General features: G+C 44.3%; 1 protein-coding gene across 2 annotated transcripts; it reads left to right on the top strand.

Moving 5' to 3' along the window:
• The first annotated feature begins 2,491 nt into the window (after positions 1-2,491).
• On the top strand, positions 2,492-13,588 carry TMED2 (transmembrane p24 trafficking protein 2). Of its 2 annotated transcripts, XM_044275692.1 has the most exons (5): positions 2,492-2,794; positions 5,876-6,068; positions 7,021-7,041; positions 9,794-9,901; positions 12,293-13,588. In XM_044275692.1, the coding sequence occupies exons 1-5, from the start codon at positions 2,615-2,617 to the stop codon at positions 12,415-12,417; spliced, it is 627 nt and encodes a 208-aa protein (XP_044131627.1). In that variant the 5' UTR covers positions 2,492-2,614; the 3' UTR covers positions 12,418-13,588. The 2 variants fall into 2 exon arrangements, with proteins under 2 accessions (XP_044131627.1, XP_044131628.1); XM_044275693.1 differs by lacking the exon at positions 7,021-7,041 and having other exon boundaries at positions 2,497-2,794.
• Positions 13,589-19,048: the final 5,460 nt, after the last annotated feature.

Here is a 19,048-nt window from a genome sequence, read left to right as displayed (position 1 = left end):
CTTTTTTAGATGTCGTTTGGCAAACTCTAATCTGGCCTTCCTGTTTTTGAGGCTCACCAATGGTTTACATCTTGTGGTGAATCCTCTATATTCACTCTGGTGAAGTCTTCTCTTGATTGTTGACTTTGACACACATACACCTACCTCCTGGAGAGTGTTCTTGATCTGGCCAACTGTTGTGAAGGGCGTTTTCTTGACCAGGGAAAGAATTCTTCGGTCATCCACTACAGTTGTTTTCCGTTGTCTTCCGGGTCTTTTGGTGTTGCTGAGTTCACCGATGCGTTCCTTCTTTTTAAGAATGTTCCAAACTGTTGTTTTGGCCACGCCTAATGTTTTTGCTATCTCTCTGATGGGTTTGTTGGGTTTTTTCAGCCTAATGATGGCTTGCTTCACTGATAGTGACAGGTCTTTGGATCTCATCTTGAGAGTTGACAGCAACAGATTCAAAATACAAATGCACACTTGAAATTAACTCTGGACCTTTTATCTGCTCATTGTAATTGGGATAATGAGGGAATAACACACACCTGGCCATGGAACAGCTGAGAAGCCAATTGTCCCATTACTTTTGGTCCCTTAACAAGTGGGAGGCACATATGCAAACTGTTGTAATTCCTGCACCGTTTACCTGATTTGGATGTAAATACCCTCAAATTAAAGCCGACAGTCTGCAGTTAAAGCACATCTTGTTTGTTTCATTTCAAATCCATTGTGGTGGTGTATAGAACCAAAAATGTTACAATTGTGTTGATGTCCCAATATTTATGGACCTGACTGTATACTATATCTATAGATCTGTGCTTTGGGAAGCGCTGCTGCACCATCGTGGTTACAGCAAAGGTTTAGATAATTTTTAAAGGGCATCTGTCAGCAGATTTGTACCTATAAAACTGGCTGACATGCTACATGTGCGCTTGGCAGATGAAGACATCTGTGTTGGTCCCATGTTCATATGTGCCCGCACTGCTAAGAAAAGTGATGTTTTAATATATGCAAATGAGCCTCTAGGAGCAATGGGGGTGTTGGCATTACACCTAGATGCTCTGCTCTCTCTGTAACTGCCGCACCCTCTGTAGTTTGATTGACAGAATAAGACAGTGTAAGGGCTTATTCACACGACCGTGGTTTGGTTCCGCATCCGAGCCGCAGTTTTTGCGGCTCGGGTGCGGACCCACTCACTTCAATGGGGCCGCAAAAGATGCAGATAGCACTCTGTGTGCTGTCTGCATCCGTTGCTCTGTTCTGTGGCCCCGCAAAAATTATAAATCATGTCCTATTCTTGTCTGTTTTGAGGACAAAAATAGGCATTTCTATAAAGGACCGTCCTTTCAGCAAATTGCTGAAGGCACACAGGCGGCATCCGTGTTTTGCGGATCCGCAATTTACAGACTGCAAAACACTGCACGGTCGTGTGAACAAGCCCTAAACGTGATTGTGCCTGGTTCTGTCAATCAAAATGTAATGTCAATGGCAAATCTTAACATTGTTCTGGCCTATGCAAGTGACATATTTACTGTCTGATTTTCTTATGCTGAAAAATCAATAAAACTTAAAAGTAAAAAAATAAATAATGTAATGTCAATGTAATTGCTTGTAGGCCTTTTTCATGATGAATAGACGTGTAGTGGCTGTTAAAGGGCTTCTGTCACCCCACAAAACTCATTTTTTTTTTTGGGGGGGTACTTAGAATCCCTATACTGCGATATATCTATACATTATGTTATTAATAATTTTCGTTCTGTAGATAATACAAAAAACGGACTTTTATGATATGCTAATTACCTGTCTACCAGCAAGTGGGGCGTCTACTTGCTGGTAGCAGCCACAAAAAAACGATAATGTCACCGAAAGAGAAGACGTCATCAGCGCTGGCGCACTGAGGGAGTGCTGAGTAGGCGAGCCTTCTTATCTCAGAGCGCCTACGCCGAATCAACACAGGCGCGCGATTTTTGAAATGCTGACAGGGCTAGCTGCAATTTTGTATCAGTTCCGCGTTGCGTGAGAATCGCAGCATGTTCTATATTCTGCATTTTTCACGCAGCCCTGGCCTCATAGAAGTGAATGGGGCTTCAGTGAAAAACGCATTGCATCCGGAAGCAAGTGCGGATGCAATGCGTTTTTCACTGATGGTTGCTAGGAGATGTTGTTTGTAAACCTTCAGTTTTTTATCACGCGCGTGAAAAAAGCATCAAAATGCATTTCACCTACGTGAAAAAAAACTGAACGCAATCGCAGACAAAACACTAATACACATGTAAAAGGTACTTTTGAGAAAAGCAGGGGATAGATCATTTTGAATCTACATCTGGGAGCGTCTATCAGCACTGGTGAAAAAGTGGTCAGAAAACAGATTCTACACCAGTGTGACTATTATCTGCCCGAAGTATGCCCTAAAACAAAATGGCCGCCGCGGCTTCTCGTACTGCCAGGTCTACACTACGCTTCCATTGCCCGGATGTGAGCGTGTCCCAGCTGGGCCGCCGTAGAGCCGTTACGTGGCACTAGCAGCTAGCTCCCCGGCTGCCTCCAGCGGTGACGCCTCTTTCACAGCGAGGCCCAGACTCCGCAGCAAGGTTCCCGGCCTGTGCTCGCTCGGCCCCCGCCTCTGGTAGACATGTTCACGGTATCAGAACTCGTCGCCCTGCTCGCCTTCTGCTCCGCCACGGCCTCGGGTTACTTTGTAAGCATCGACGCTCACGCGGAAGAATGCTACTACGAGCATGTCACGTCCGGGACCAAGATGGGCCTGATCTTCGAAGTGGCGGAGGGGGGGTTCCTGGACATCGACGTGGAGGTGAGTATGGAGGGCTTCCCTTCCAAATAGCGGGCACAGCCGGTTACCGTGCCTGGTGTCTGAGCCCCAGCTGCAGAGGTGGCCAGTGGTCTGCAGTGCTGGCTGGGGGACATCTCCGTGCAGCAGCTCCATTCTTCTGAGAATTTTTAAATGGAAACAAAAAAAACCAACCAGTGGGCGCTCTCTATTGTCTTTATTGATAAGAATGCCTGGATCTGCACCCAGGCTTTCTGTCCTGCTTGACAGTCGCAGCCCTAAGGAGTGGTGACTTGTGTGCAGGCAGCTGTCACTCACCGGCCGCACCCCGTCCTCACCCCTGCAGGTGTGCACCTGCTCAGGTGTTTGTGATGGTGGGCGACGTTGATTAAAGTTGCGCTGTACTTTAAGTCCACTTCAACTATGTAATAGGGACGTATCAAGAGTTTAGATCAGTGGGGGTCTGAGCGCTGAGACCCCCACTGATCTCTCGAAGGAGGGGAGAAGAGCTCATCTCCTCGCTGCAGGACAGGTGAGATGGACTCAGTAGTGCAGCAAGGAGAGAGTGCGCTTCTATCCCCTCGTTCTAGAGAGGGGTGAGGGTGTCAGACACATGAAAAGTTTGCTGAAAGTACAGTGACACCTAAGGCCAATGTCATGCGCGTGTTCAGTCTAGGAAGCACGCTTTGTGTGATGGCTTCACTTCCCAGACAGAACATTGCTCCTCTAACCTTATGGCTTATGATGATGATGTCAGTTTCTGCCTGACCACAGATCTACTGTACTGTGAGTACAGAACTGACCAAAGATCCGGCAGGAACTCACAGCAGCGTTGGGTTCGGGAAATGCGGCTATCACACTGAGTGTGTCTCCCAGACTGAACACTGCTCCTCCAACCCAAACTTAAAGGGAACCGGTCACCAGGATTTTGGGTATAGAGCTGAGGACATGGGTTGCTAGATGGCGGCTAGCACATCCGCAATACCCAGTCCCCATAGCTCTGTGTGCTTTTATTGTGTAAAAAACCTGATTTGATACATATGCAAATTAACCTGAGATGAGTCCTGTACGTGAGATGAGTCAGGGACAGGACTCATCTCAGGTTAATTTGCATATGTATCAAGCTCTATACAAGCTCTAGATCTCAGCTCTATACACAAAATCCCGGTGACAGGTTCCCTTTAAGGTGGATTTAGACAGGCTGACTGAGCGGTCGATTATTGAGAAGGAAGCATTCCTTCCTGACAGTCAGCTGCTCATCCAACGAAGGAGACCGCTGCATTTACATCCAGCGATTTCATTCACTGTATGAGGACGAGGCATCACTACAGCGATCATGGCTTCTGAGGAATGGAACAGCTGGCCCCTAATAGAACAGTCCTATACTTCTCTGTAATGCGGACAATAATAGCACATGTTCTATTTTTTTGCGGAATGGAAATACGGACATACAGAAACGGACACGGAGTAACTTCAGAAACGGACACGGAAAGAAAATATATTAGTGTGCATGAGCCCTTAAGGCTACGTACATACGGGTTTACAAACATATTTTCAACACAGATTTTCGTGCTTTCTGTATCTCTGCACCAAATCCCCACATGTTACTTGCGGGTTTTGATGAAATCCACGCAAACAGTTGACCGGCGGCAGGTCAATTTCTGCAGAGAAAATATACCGAACATGTACATGAGATGCGTCCAGTCCAATTCACTTTGCTGGTACCGTAGTATGCTGCTGCTCTTTTTCCCCCACACGAAAATTGGCTGGTAATCTGCAACCTGTGCAGTGGATGAATGCTAGGGTCAGCTGACCATGTCATGGTAGGTGTCGGAGGAAAGGATTGGGCATGATGGATGTGAACATGCCTGATCCTTTGTTCTCACGAAAGATGGGCTTTGTCCAGCAGTGGCCTCTTTCCATTGAGATCATATGCGTGGTTGGCCACGTGTATTTCATAGAAATATATGAGAAGACCGCATTGCTGGAGTAGGTGACCCCTGCAGTTTCCCCTTTGTTTAGGTGAACATTTTTGGCACATTTAACATGCCCCTTTACTTGCCATCTCCCACTTGATGTAAGATTTAGAGATGCAGTGGGGTACAGTTCCCATGTCCCCACACAAGACTGCCCAGAGTGCTACCCGCATCTCGCCAAACCCAATGCATATCTTAGGCCCCTACTGATTTCTACAGTGAAAAGCTCTATAGGGAGCTCGGTGCCCCTTTGACACTGCTTAGAGATTTCAGGTACTGGAACCATGACATAGAAAAATCTAAGCAAAGATCCATTCAACTCAAAGGCAGGTTGCTTGAAGGGAACATTATACCTCTAAGGCTACTTTCACACTGGCGTTTTGGCTTTCGGTTTCTGTTTGGGAGATCCGTTCAGGGCTCTTACAAGCGGTCCAAAACGGATCAGTTTTGCCCTTAATGCATTCTGAATGGAAAAGGATCCACTCAGTTTGGCTCCGTTCCGTCTCCATTCCGCTTTGGAGACTGACACCAAAACGCTGTTGTCCGTCTGACAAAACTGAGCCAAACGGATCCGTCCTGACACACAATGTAAGTCAATGGGGATGGATCCGTTTTCTATGACACAATAGAAAACGGATCCATCCTCCATTGACTTTTAATGGTGTTCAAGACCATGTTAAAGATAATAAAAACGGATCCGTTCTGAACGGATGCAGATGGTTGTATTATCTGAACCGATCCATGACTGATCCGCACCTAACGCGAGTGTGAAAGTAGGCTAAGTTGCCATTATACTGCTTGGTAAAAGTATTTGACAGATGCCCCGGCCCCATAGAAAATGAATGGAGGGCGGCTGCGTGCGCGCCCTCCTTCACTTGCGGGGCTCCCCTCTCGATATAGGTGCGGGTCCCAGCAATGTTCCCTTTATAATGTTGAACGAGATTTTCAATGACCAATATCTCTGAGCCGTGTCGAAGGGGTTGTGGGCAGATCGCTCGGCCTAGAAATCAGTGGAGGTCCAAGATCACAGGCTTCACCGCCGCGATCTTCTGATCGGTGATGTATCAGGAGATCACTTTTTTCCTTTTTTTTTTAGGAAACTTGTAAGACACTTCTTTTCCCGTTTCAGATTACTGGTCCTGACAATAAAGGAATTCATAAAGGAGACCGGGAATCCAGCGGAAAGTACACCTTTGCCGCACACATGGATGGAACGTACAAGTTTTGCTTCAGTAACAGAATGTCAACTATGACTCCCAAGATAGTGATGTTCACTATTGACATTGGAGAAGCCCCGAAGGGCCAGGACATGGAGACGGAAGGTAGGTCACTTTGTGTCATCTTCTAGATTATCCACATACCATGTAGTTTATTTTGCACAAATGAACACATTTTTAACCTTTGAGGGCTCAGAACAAGTAAAGCTGGCCATAGATATAATATTTTTAGTTGGAGACTGCCAAAGGAGGCGCCAAGGGATCCGGCCTATGCAATCCCTGTTCCTGGCAGCTGGGCTTAATCCAGAAGTATTCAACTGCCTGTAGTCCAAATCAGAAATCTCATGTCTATGGAGATATCTGGGCTGATGGAAACCAGGATTCTTCAGCGCTTTTTCAAACTGTGTCCTTAGTCTAGAGCAGGGATGCTCAACCTGCGGCCCTCCAGCTGTTGCAAAACTACATCTCCCAGTATGCCTTAATAGCTGTAGGCTGTCCATGCATGCTGGGAGTTGTAGTTTTGCAACAGCTGGAGGGCCGCAGGTTGGGCATGCCTGGTCTAGAGCCTGCAGAAGCTTTGGACCCTCTGAATTGAAGTATTGTGGATGCAGTAACACCTTTATGTGCGGGGATCAGCAACCTCCAACACTCCAGCTGCTGTGAAACTACGACTCCTAGCTTGCAAACTTACTCAGCTGTTCTTGTAACTCAGAAGAAGTGAAAGGAGGATTCTGGGAGTTGTAGTTTCAGAACAGCTGGAATGGTGGAGGTTGCTGATCCCTGGTCTAGTGACAGATAATCCTTACTTCTTTCAGAACTACTCCCTGCCCCCCATTCCTTAGGCCTTATTCACACGTTCAGTATTTGTAAACCAAAACCAGTAGTGGGAACTAAATAGAAGAAACTATAATGGAATGATGCGCACCTGTTGGTTACTGATACTGGCAGAATACAGACCATGTGAACTAGTACCAGTCCAACCAGAATGCTGTCTACTCGGAGGGGTGGTAGTACCTAAAACTCCCTTCATGTGTTCTCATCTCAATATTTCTCCTAGGTGGTGGAGATACTTGGGATGGTATGTCTTCTGCTGTTTGATAGCTGAGCAGAGTTCCCTGTTCTGTGTGTGCCTATTAACATTACCTTGCAGCCATGTTTTTTTTAAACCTAACACTTCTCCTTTGTTGGCATGGCAGTGATGTGAGTTGGTGCATATAATGAAGGAACTGGTTTGGTTGTCGTTCACCTAACAACCACTGTGTTGCTCAGGGTTGGAGTGCTGTTTGTTGTGTTAAGCCACATTCACACGTCCGTGTTCAAATCCGTGAGCAGGTGGTCAGTGATGCATCCGTGTGTCTGTTTTTTGCTGTCCGTGTTGCATCCGTGTTTTACTGACTGAACAGCTGAAAAATAATTTTTAAAGAATCTCTTAATGATCCGTGAAACACGGATGGCATTTATGGTTTTCACGGACCCATAGACTATAATTGGCTTGATGGATCCGTGAACATGGACAAAATAGAGGATGCATCCGTGCTAAAAAAAACAGACCCACAGACCGTGCTAAAACACTGGTGTGTGAATACACACATTAAAATGAATAGGGACGTGTGCTGTCCGTGGAGAACACGTACAGCAGACGTCCGTGAAACACTGCCATGTGAATGAGGCTTTACTTTTCAGCTACATTTTTTGATCACCTAAAAGTCTTGTTCCATCATGGTCAGAAGTCTTACAGACCTCGTAGGTCGCCCAGGACAATTTTTGCCCTAATAGAAAAACATTGAGGTTACCAATGAGTTTCAGTCATTGCATCATTTTATTGGCAACCACTGCACTGAGGTGGTTCATAGATGGTGGCGACTCCCTCTGTAACCCCATTGGAAACTCTATGATGTGATCACCGATTTCTGATGGTATTGTACCAGGAGGTCTAGGTTGACCATTTTTGTTCTCGTGTTAAGCCCCAAGTGCCATAATATAGTGGAATACAGAAATGTTATAGTGTTATTTGTGGTATTTTTTTAGAACAAATTCCAAGTAAAAATGAATTTTCCCTTACATACTGGGGACATTTATCATGTTGTGCTAGAATTATGCTTTAACATGCACCAAAAATAATCAATGGGTTTCTCCTTATTTTTTGCCAGAAAGAATGAAACGCGCTAGAAATGTCTTTTGAATGTCAACATGGGTGGGGGATACCAAATTGGCGTATATTACGCCTCATTTCTCAACGTATGTTCTGCTTAGAGGAGCAAAATGTAGCAGTAGATTAAGCTTGCTTCTGTTAAAAAGGTGCACAGCAGATCAGATTTAAATAAAAAAAAAAAAAATTTAAAGTCGCAATTTTTGTGATTAAATGTCACGCCTTTTGATAAATGAGGTGAAACAAATCGCTTTGTGGCAAAAAATACACCATTATTGATAAAAATGAAAGAAAAGAAAAAATCACATTTGAAATTGCCTCCACATCCATAACAGCCTGAACTATAAGATGATCACAATCTTTAATTGGGTTGTTCGGGCGTTTACTATTGATGACCTATCCTCAGAGGTCATCAATATCAGATGTATGAGGATACAGTGTGCACAGTGCTGTAGGTCTATGGCAAAGCAGCAGCGAACAGGAAGAGAGACGGCACAGGCACACTATGTGCGCCGTCTCCTCATACAGCGGATCAGTTGGGGGGGCGGGTGGCGGACACCTGCCGATCTGATATTGATGACCTATCCTAAGGATAGGTTGTCAATAATAAAAGCCTGAAAAACCTCTTTAACCTCAAAATATTGCCAGAATTGAGATTTTGTTTTATACCTTCTAAAAAAAAGGCCGAATAATAAGTGCCCCAAAGTGGTACCTATGGAAACTACAAGTTGTTCTGTAAAAAAAAACAAGCCCTCATACAGGTCAGTTGACCAAAAAATGTTCTGGATCTTCAAATACTGCAACACAAAAATGATTAAAAAATGTTTTTTTAAAGTAGTAAAAAATGGTGGACACCGTATAAAAGAAACATATATAAAAATTATATATATATATATTGGTGCTATAGAAAATATGTTCCACAAAGAAACAACCCATCATATGGATTAGGCCTGATTCCATGTGTCGACCACATCTCTCAGACCAACTGTGGCTCCCGTGACTTGACTGTATCATGGTGTTTTATGACAGTCAATATCTTGTATGTTGTGGTATCAGCATGCTTTAGATTTGTTTGGTATGTTTTTACTCTGAATGGCTTTGGCTCTGCTTGAGCTTCCATTTTTCTATTCCTATGCTGGAACAAATAAAAAGAGAGCCTAATTCCTGTGTGCACATCGCCTTCCTGGTACTGCTGATGATCAGTAATTTGTATTAAAGGGGTTCTGCAGTTTGTTTAATCTGTTGATCTAGCCTCAGGATAGATCATCAGCATCTGATCGACACCCGCTAATCAGCTGTTTGAGAAGGCAGTGGCGCTTCAGGAGCGCTGCGGCCTTCTCACTGTTTACTGCTGGCTCAGTGACGTCGCGACTAGTATCAACTGGCCTGGGCAGGGCTAAACTCCATTCAAGTGAACAGATCTTAGCCCCGCCCAGGCCAGTTGATACTAGTCGTGATGTCACTGGGCCTGCGGTAAGCAGTGAGAAGGCCGCGGCGCTCCTGAAGCGCTTCTGCCTTCTCAAACAGCTGATCGGCAGAGGTCCTGGGTGTCGGACCCCTGCCGATCAGATGCTGATTATGTGTCCAGAACCCCTTGAATGTTACCAGTCTCCTATGACTTGCACTCGCTGTTTGATTTCATCATGGTCTATCATGACTTGTTTGTTCACCTGTTGTACAGCACACCAGAACAAGCTGGAAGAGATGATCAATGAACTTGCAGTGGCCATGACAGCTGTGAAACACGAGCAGGAATACATGGAAGTGCGGGAAAGAATACACAGATCAAGTGAGTATAATTTTATTTTATATATTTTTTTTTTTATTTCCCTAAAATTTAATCTAATTTATCTTTAGTTATAATTTTTTCTATTTGTTACAGATGAGTAGTAATTTTAAAGGCGAATTGGGGGAGATTTATAAGGGCTTTGACACCACAAAATTAGCTTCAGAAAGTTTCAAGTTGGCAAGGCTTAGTGAGAGGGGCAGAGCCTCTGCAGCTTGCCAGATTTACAAAAATGTGTGTGTGTGTGTGTATATATGTATATATATATATATATACACTACTCACAAAGTGAAATTTACGGAAAACTGAAAGTTCACGCTACAGTGATATATAACGAAAGTAAGGCATTTAAAGGGGTTGTCAGAGTTATGAAAATGGGCAGCAATATATAAGCAGGTGTTAGGCAAATACCTGCAATAACAACAATCCTGCTCTGCAAAGGGAGTAAATATAAGTGCTGCCCTGAGGGACATGTCTGCCTGCTAGGATACTCAGCAGTATGTTGTAAGACTACAAGTCCCAGCTGTACAGTGACACTGCTGATACACACAAGATCTTCCCCCTACCTTTCTGTTCTTGTGCAATGCTCTGCAGAACTCCTCTGTCAGCTCCTGTGCCCAGCATTTGTCTCCTCACTGCCTGCAGCTACTCAGTAAAGCCTTCAAACATGAGTCTGTGCAGCTGAAGGGGTTAATGTTTTCCCTTAAGAATCCAGGGAGAGAGCAATAAGCAGCAGCAGCCAGCAGTGCAGTGTACAGGCACATATCTTCTCTCTCAGGCTTGTGCATGAAACATCATCAGAGCAGGGTGAGAAGCTGACATCACAGGTCATGTGGCCCTCAGTGAAATCTGAGAAACCAGCCACTGGAGATAAAGTAAATGAATTGTAAAGCCCTTACATTTGCCCAGTTAGAAACATACAAAAAAAAAAAAAAAAACTCGGACAACCCCTTTAAGTAGAAGTATGCAATGGTGGTTTTCTCATCTCAAGCAATTTATTGAAACAAAAGCCAACACCAGTGGTGGGTATGTCCCCACAAAAATGTAAATGTCTCAGTAACTTGTCATGTGGCCTTGAGTATTAGTTACAGATTGACAACGACATCTCATGCTGTTCACAAGTCGACTTACTGTCTGCTGAGGCATGGCATCCCACTCTTCTTAAAGGGCAGCCCTCAGGTCACTGAGGTTCTGGGGTACAGAGTTACGAGACTCTACACGGTGACTCAGCTGATCCTATAAGTTTTCAATGTGATCCAGGTCTGGAGAAAGTGCATGTACCCCAGTCTCCAGCAGCCTTTCCCTAATGATGCGACCTCGATGAGCTGGCGCATTGTCGTCCATGAAGATGAAATTAGGCCTGTGGTGTTCATGCAGAGGCACAATGACTGGATTAATGATGTTATTCAAGTAGTATGGACTTGTCATTGTACCATTCAAAAATTGTAGGGCAGTTCTGTATGGACTAGACACACCTGCCCACACTAACACCGCCACCACCACCAAAAGCTCGTCTGGTGACAGCAGTTAGTGCTCTCTTTGAGGTCTCAAAATCGTTGGTGGTCATCATTTCTGCTCATCATGAGCAGACTTTAATCAGTGAACAGCACTAAGGCCCACTGGTCCCTAGTACAGTGTAGATGCATCCTTGGCCCATGCAAGACGATGACTCCTTGTGCCTGGTTGTGAGGTTTGGTACACTTGCAGGTCGTCTAGCATGCAGATCACGCTGATGTAAACGGTTTATAATGGTCTGAGGTGACACTTGGGTGCCTCTAACCTCCCTTAAATGTGCCTGGAGTTGTGTGGCATTCATCATCCGGTTCCGCAGGGCATTGTTTACAATGAAGCGGTCATCAGTGTGGGATGTGGCCAAAGGACGTCCACTTCTATGCCTTTCTGTGACTCTTCCAGTCTCTGTTGCAACCTGCTGATGACTCTCTGTGACACTCTAAGCTCAGTGGACACTCCGTCTGAGAACATCCTGTTTGAAGCCTCACAATGGTGAGGTACTGTTCATCAATTGTTAGATATTGTCTTGGTCTCATGATATCAAAATGTGAACAGCATGATGAGGAGGACTGTTTAAATACCAATTCTAATGGAACCAGGAAATTTATTGGGCAATTCATAGATCAAATACCTGTTGTGAATTTTGCTATTAAGCTCCTTGTTGGAGAATAGCAAGTTGTGCAAAAAGTACTGAAACATTGAACAGTTTGGATATGTGCATTCAGAGGTTAAGAGAAGGTCACATTAAGTTCATCTGTAGAGGTTAGAGTGCATTTTAGGGTCCTTCTGAAATGTCACCCACAAGCCAAATACCCAATATATACATTTAATCTGTGTGCACCTTGTCCACTTTGTACTAATTTTTCTGTCTTCTCTCAACAGTTAATGACAACACGAACAGCAGGGTGGTGCTTTGGTCATTTTTTGAAGCCCTTGTACTGGTTGCTATGACTCTGGGACAAATCTACTATCTGAAGAGATTTTTTGAAGTCCGACGAGTTGTTTAGGAAGCTGTGGGGATTTTCTTTTTGCCCAAAATAATGATCCCAATTTTATCCCCAGATTCCCCCCTTGTTAACTTGGCCAGACCAACTTTAAAATTTAATTTTGCCATTTTTGTTTTGGAAATGCTGGTTGTAGCACAATGAAACGTCCTGCTGCATTTATTACCTTCAGGAAAGTCCTCTTGACATCAAACTGAAGTGACATTTTTTGGGAGATCCTAGGGTGCGGTCTGGGTAGTGCTACCCATCCGGATTGGAAGTACATCTAGTTACATTTTTCTTACCACTTTACAGTTGCAATTTTTTTAAATAAAGACTAAGAGCCAAAGGTATTCATAAGTTTAAAAAAAGGCTCAAAATAAGCCACAGAAACTTAACCTGTAATATCAATTCCAGACAAATGTAATTCTCTGAATTCCTAGAATTGTTGTGCTTTGTCCTGTGTATTTTCTAATTCATTACCTAGCAAGTTCTGCCTGCTGGAGAGCCTGACACTTTGTATAAAGATTGCTCAGCAATGCTGATTTTTAGTAACAAATTCAGTGTCTGTATGGTAATCGTCACACATATTGGTGTAGATTTATGAAAACAGGAGCCGATGAAAAGTGGAGCAACCAATGGAAGGGGTTGTCCAGGACTCCAGAAGCATCACCACACTTGTCCCTTATCCATGGTTGTGTGTTGGTATTGTGTCTCAGCCCTATTCACTTCAGTGGAGCTCACCTGCAATACCAGCCACAACCCATGGACATGTGTGGCGCTGTTTTTGGAAGAATTTGTCTTCTATCTTCCTAGTCCTGGCACCCGATTTAGTTGCTTTCTTAGATCATTACCAGCTGTATTCGAGACTTCTGTTAGTTCTGTGCTCTGCCCTGTAGTGGTTTAATCGCTTCTTGTCATCACCTGCTATGCAAAGAAGGTAATTTTAACATTTCTCTTTGTTTGCTTAGTGTACAGGAAAAAAAATGCATTTAGACGTTTGACATATATAAAGCTTTTCATGCTTAGTTTCCCAATCTTCTCTTCTTTCCAGAGTATAAGACCTTTTGGTAAGTGAAACGTAGCCTTTTTAGTAGTCTTCATCCATTAGTGAATAGTCTGGTGGGGGTCTTGTTGTAAGATTATTTTAATGATGGTTGACTACCCAACAATAAAGACCATTGACATTAATATGCACATTGGTTGAGTTCCACCTTATTTCTATAGATGGGGAGATAAGTGTCTACCAGGCACATCAGCCAGCATAATGAAATAGCCACACTATAATGCTGCGTGGAGCAACACGTAAAGCTGGCCATACACATTCAATCACTGTCTGCCTCTCGGCTTTCCCCACACATGGTACACGTGTGTGCTATGGGGAAAGCAAAGAGAGACTCTTCCAGAGAGTTCTGGCTGTGTCCCATCTTCCCAGAGAACAAAAGGGTTGGTCGAAAAGGTTTTTGCCCAATCCTTATTCTCCCTCCGAACACTCTACTGTTTCCGTAAGGCTGGCATTAAAACAGCCGCCATCTCACCATGGAAATGGCTAAATAAGACAACCCCCTTTACATCTTATACAGGCAGCTACCAGAAACTATCCATAGGTATTCCCAGGAGTATGGATACTGTGCATAACATATGTTTCTTCCAAGGCTCTGGAAAGAGGGTGATTGTAAGGATCTGATAAATATGCAAGAACTGCTTGAAGTTAGTGGCATACACTATTATCCCACAAGTTTTTTTATTTTTTAAAGGAATCTGCAGGTTGTATATTTGGCCAAAAAAACATAATAGAACCTGTCAAAGACGAAGAAGCCCCCATACTGTGTATTGTATTTTTAACCCATTTGTCTAATGTTATATCCCCATCCTTGTAACTTATATGTTTTCCACCTTGTTTGGGAAGCTTTACCCTGTGTGCAATGTCTCTGCTGAAATAAAACTACTAGATTCTAGGAAGTGTGGGGAAATACTCCGATATCAGCTTAATGCCACTCCTGCTTTACATTTTCTTTAGCTTGGAAGACTTGTGGAAATAAACACGCTTTGTTTTTTTATTGGGCATTTTGATAATGGGATCGTTAAATTGGTTTCTGGTGTTGGTGCGGATCAGGATTAGGCTGAATCAGGATGCTCCACGGCCATGATGTGCCCAGAATGCTGCCAGAAAGTGTGCCCACATGGAGTCTGGCATGCCTGCAGACAATCACTTTAAATTTTAAGTGAGCTGGCATTTTTCTGCACTTAAGAGGTTGTCCGGGAATACATCATTTCTAACAGGTGCTGGCAGCCTTCCTCCCCTACTGAAAGGATCATATCTGCGCGCTCATGTTCCAGTCCCCCCGTATTTCCATCTTTTGGTCCAGGGGTAGTCTTACCTTCTTCCCCAGCATGGGCATGGTCACCTGCTCCTCTTCAGTCAACCACTGGCTTAGGCCTCATGCATACGACCGTTGTTTGGTTCCGCATCCGAGCGGCATTTTTGGGCTTACAAACGTGGCCGCAAAAGTTGTAGACAACACTCCGCGTCCTGTCAGCATACGTTGCTCCATTCCGTGGCCCCGCACAAAAAATTGAACATGTCCTGTTCTTATCCGTTTGGCGGACAAGAATAGGCATTTCTATTATGGGGGCCCGTTCCATTCAACAAATTGTGGATCGCACATGGGCAGCAAATTGTGGATCTGCAAAACACTGAGCGGTCGTGTGCATGAGGCCTTAAGCTGTGATGCTGAAGTGAATCCAGGGACCTTGCCAATGCCGGGGAGGAAGAAAACAAATCCCTGGACCGGAAGATGAAGTGGGAGGTAGCGCGGAGTACCGAAGCGGCTAGGAGCAGGCAAGTATGATGCTTTTAGTAGGATAGACAGGCTGCCGGCACCTGTTAGAAATGACTTATTCCTGGAAAACCGCTGTCCATACACTTGAGATAACGGTTAGCTGTTGGCCGGGCGCTCGTTTTTCCTATCTCTCCCAACTCCCCCGGCCCTATATTCATGCAAGAATGAAAGAAAGCTGCTACCAAACCTGAAGGTTTGCACAACTAATATGTATGGCCATCTCCACTGCATGGACATTAAACGTGATAGTGTTGGCACATTCTTCAGCCGCATCCTGAGTGCACATCTGCCGTGGTGTTTCTGGAACGTGTGAACCCAGCCTGAAATAGTGAATTATGTAAATTAATTGCTTGTTGTTTGTTACTTTGGTTTTGTCTTTCTTTCTTTCTCTGAACGCAGAATGAATCTCTACAAGCAACAACACTATTTTGTACAATAAAAGGTAGTTGGTCACCTCTAAATCAGTTTCCAAGTAAGCGTACTTCCATGTAGGGTAGGTTCACTGAAACATAACCATATATTTCTGATGAAAAGCCGGTCCTTTAAACCTGAGAAATACTATTTTAATTTTTATACATGTAAGGTTTTCAGTGCACATTAATCTGCTATAACACCTCCCCTGCCGCCTCCTCTTGATTGATTGATGGTCCCTGAGACACAGGGGACAGCATGTGCACTGAACCACGTGACTCAGCCCATGGTGCACTGGGAACCTTATTTGCATAAAAATAACATTTCTTAGGATTAAAGGACTGGATTTTCACAAGAATAGTACGGTTATGTTTAGGGGCACATGTGCTACATGGGTGTAGCCTTTTAAGGCCTCATGCACATGGCTGTTGTGCTACCGTTCCATGCATTGGGGTCCCCAATGCACGGGCAACGTCTGTTCAGCGGCCAGGACTGATCGAGACCCATTCAACTTGAATGGGTCTGTGATCCGTCCACAGAAAAATAGAACATGTTCTATCTTTTTTGTGGTGCGTAGGCACGGACAAAAACACCACGGAAGCACTCCGTAGTGGTTCCGTGCCTCCGTTCCACACCGCAGCTACGGTTTGCGGACCTATTCAAGTGAATAGGTCCGCATCTGTGATGCAGGGAGCACACAGCCAGTGCCTGCATATTGCAAAACTGATTTTGGGGATGACCGACTCCCTTTACGTTTTCTTATGGGTTTCTGTCTATTTTCAACCCTGGGCTACCCTTCTGGCACAGCAGGTTTCTAGAACTGATCTAGTTCTTCTGTTAGGACTGTTGCTTGGCAATTTTGTTGTTTTCAGTTTCACTTTTAAATTTACTTCAAAGGTGTACATTTAAGAAGAGAATGCTTGTCTAAATATTACCCAGGTTCAGTGAAAAATAAAACCTTGTTTAAAAAAGTGTCTAAATCTGCATTTTTTTTTTGTGTAAATTTATTAGGATGGATTCGCACATGGTGTTTTTACAGAATTTTTTTATGCAGTTTTTGAGCCAATCACGGGAGTGTATACAAAGAAAAGGTCATCAGTTTTCACTTTTCCTTTTGGATCCACTTCTGCCCCGGCAAAAAAAAAAAAAAAATAGGGTCAACAAACTGAGGGCAGGAGCTATTAAAACTAAGAAAACTTGCTTGGTTTCCTCTTTTATTTTTCAGAGCTTCAATTAAGGGTCCATTCACACGTCCGTTGTTTCTTTCCTGATCTGTTCAGTTTTTTGCGGAACAGATCAGGACCAGTTCTGGACCCATTCCTTTTCAATGGGTCCTGGAAAAAATCGGACAACACAATGTGTGCTGTCCGCTTCCGTTGTTCCGTTCCGCATGTCCGATTAAATATAAAACTTGTCCTATTGTTTTCCGCAAAAATCGGATCTTGGTACAATACAAAGTCAATGGTTCCGCAAAAAACGGATGACATTCGTATGTCATTACATATGTCATCCGTTTTATGCGGAATCCATTCCTGGAAATTAAATCCTGCCCACAGAAATCACTTATTCACTTTTTTTTTCAATTTTTTTTTCCAAAAAATCCAAACAACTTTATTTGCTTTGTGAAATTTATACATGTTTCCGTTTTTTGCGGATCCGCAAAAAACGGATGACATACGGAAACATTTTCAGGAACAACGGATCTGCAAAAAAACGGACCGAAATTCGGGATATAGAAAAATACTGACGTGTGAATGTAGCCTTAGGGTCCATTCACACGTCCGTTTTTTCTTTCCTGATCTGTTCCGTTTTTTCAGGAACAGATCTGGACCAGATCTGGACCCATTCATTTTCAATGGGTCCTGAAAAAAATCTGACATTGTGCTGTCCGTTTTTTTTCAGGACCCATTGAAAATAAATGGGTCCAGATCTGGTCCAGATCTGTTCCTGAAAAAACGGAACAGATCAGGAAAGAAACAACGGACGTGTGAATGGACCCTTAAGGTGGGATCTGATTGGTTGCTTCGGGCAACTAAGCCAGTTCTACTTTACACCAGTTTTATTAAATCTCTCCCCTCTGTTCTAGAGAATTTAAAGGGGTTGCCTGGGATTTGGGACCCTATAGTCCTATAGTACTGCAGTGTCACACACATCAACAACACCCATGTCCTACCTAATGAACTTACTTCTAATGCCCCCTTTTGCTCCCATAAATTATCTGCCGGAAGGGAAGGTTTCCTTTCACTCAGTGACGTACCGGGTCCCTTGCAGAGGAGGAAAGCTTCCTCTTCCGCTGTTAAGGGAGCCTGGTGATGTCACTGCCAGCATAGCTAATTATGCAAAAGTGTTGGAGGGGCGTTAACTAGCCTGGCCGAGATCCCGCTAAGCTCCACCTCCCCCAGTCCGGTGATGTCACCGGGTGCTGACAAGGGACCAGAGTGGTCCCTTGCTCACGCTCAGTCCAATTGGTTGGTCTATGCAGACCAACCAATTGGAGCGCGGTACTGTACTGCGCTCCAATTGTGCCCCCAGTTCCCTTTATAAAATAAAAAGCCCCCTCATATGTGCCCAAGTGCCGGTCATCAAATGAATCCCCCCTCATGTATGGGCCCCCATTGTCCTCAATCCGATTCGAACTCGCAACCTTTCACATCAGAGGCAAGGCACTTACCTACACAGCTATGAGAGCTGTATAGCCAGTTAGTAAAAAAAGAGAGATAGAGATATATATATATATATATATATATATATATATGACTTCTGTAGAAACCTTTGATACCTAGTGTACATCAATGCTATGGATGTAGCAGAGCTGGGTGTGTTGGGACAGCTGTCATGTGTATGGATGTACACTAGGTATCAGTTATCTACAGTAGAAGTTATATATATTTTAACTAACTGGCTATACAGCTCTCATAGCTGTGTAGGTAAGTGCCTTGCCTCTGATGTGAAAGGTCGCGAGTTTGAATCACAGTATAAACTTTTCTGAAGGACAAGCTAAATAAGAACACGAGCACCAAATCTTCAACACTAGAGCCTGGTGGGAACACAGGAAGAGGCCTGCATCGCATCGCTGACATGGAGGTAAGTATAAAAGTGTTTTATTAGGGGGCGTGGCTAACTGCCGACATGAGTGCACGCACTTGAGAGCGGCTCCGTTCCCTGTATTGAATCCTGTCTAATCCTGCCAAGCTGCCTACCTTAAACCTCGAGTGGCAAGTGCAGAAGAGGAGGAAGAAACCTGGGCGACAGAATATGGGTCCCAGCAAGGCGCAGTCGGCGGCTGAAAAGCTGAAGGAATATGCCCGCCAGGAAAATCAACATGGCGCCGCGGCTCCCGCCACTCCTCGTGCAGCGGTGACGCGCGGGCAGGCTGCGCAGCAGATAGAGCCCGAGGACAC

The sequence above is a fragment of the Bufo gargarizans genome, chromosome 1 (assembly GCF_014858855.1).
Source record: "Bufo gargarizans isolate SCDJY-AF-19 chromosome 1, ASM1485885v1, whole genome shotgun sequence".
Lineage (NCBI taxonomy): Eukaryota > Metazoa > Chordata > Amphibia > Anura > Bufonidae > Bufo > Bufo gargarizans.
Note: the sequence above shows the minus strand (reverse complement) of the source record. Positions and strands in the feature narration are given on the sequence as shown.

What these genes read in the sequence shown, in the direction of transcription:
- TMED2 (XM_044275692.1), top strand. Translation starts at nt 2,615, where the DNA reads ATGTTCACGGTATCAGAACTCGTCGCCCTGCTCGCCTTCTGCTCCGCC. An exon ending in TCCTGGACATCGACGTGGAG is followed by an intron (nt 2,795 to 5,875) that starts GTGAGTATGGAG and finishes TTCCCGTTTCAG; the next exon opens with ATTACTGGTCCTGACAATAA. An exon ending in CCAGGACATGGAGACGGAAG is followed by an intron (nt 6,069 to 7,020) that starts GTAGGTCACTTT and finishes TATTTCTCCTAG; the next exon opens with GTGGTGGAGATACTTGGGAT.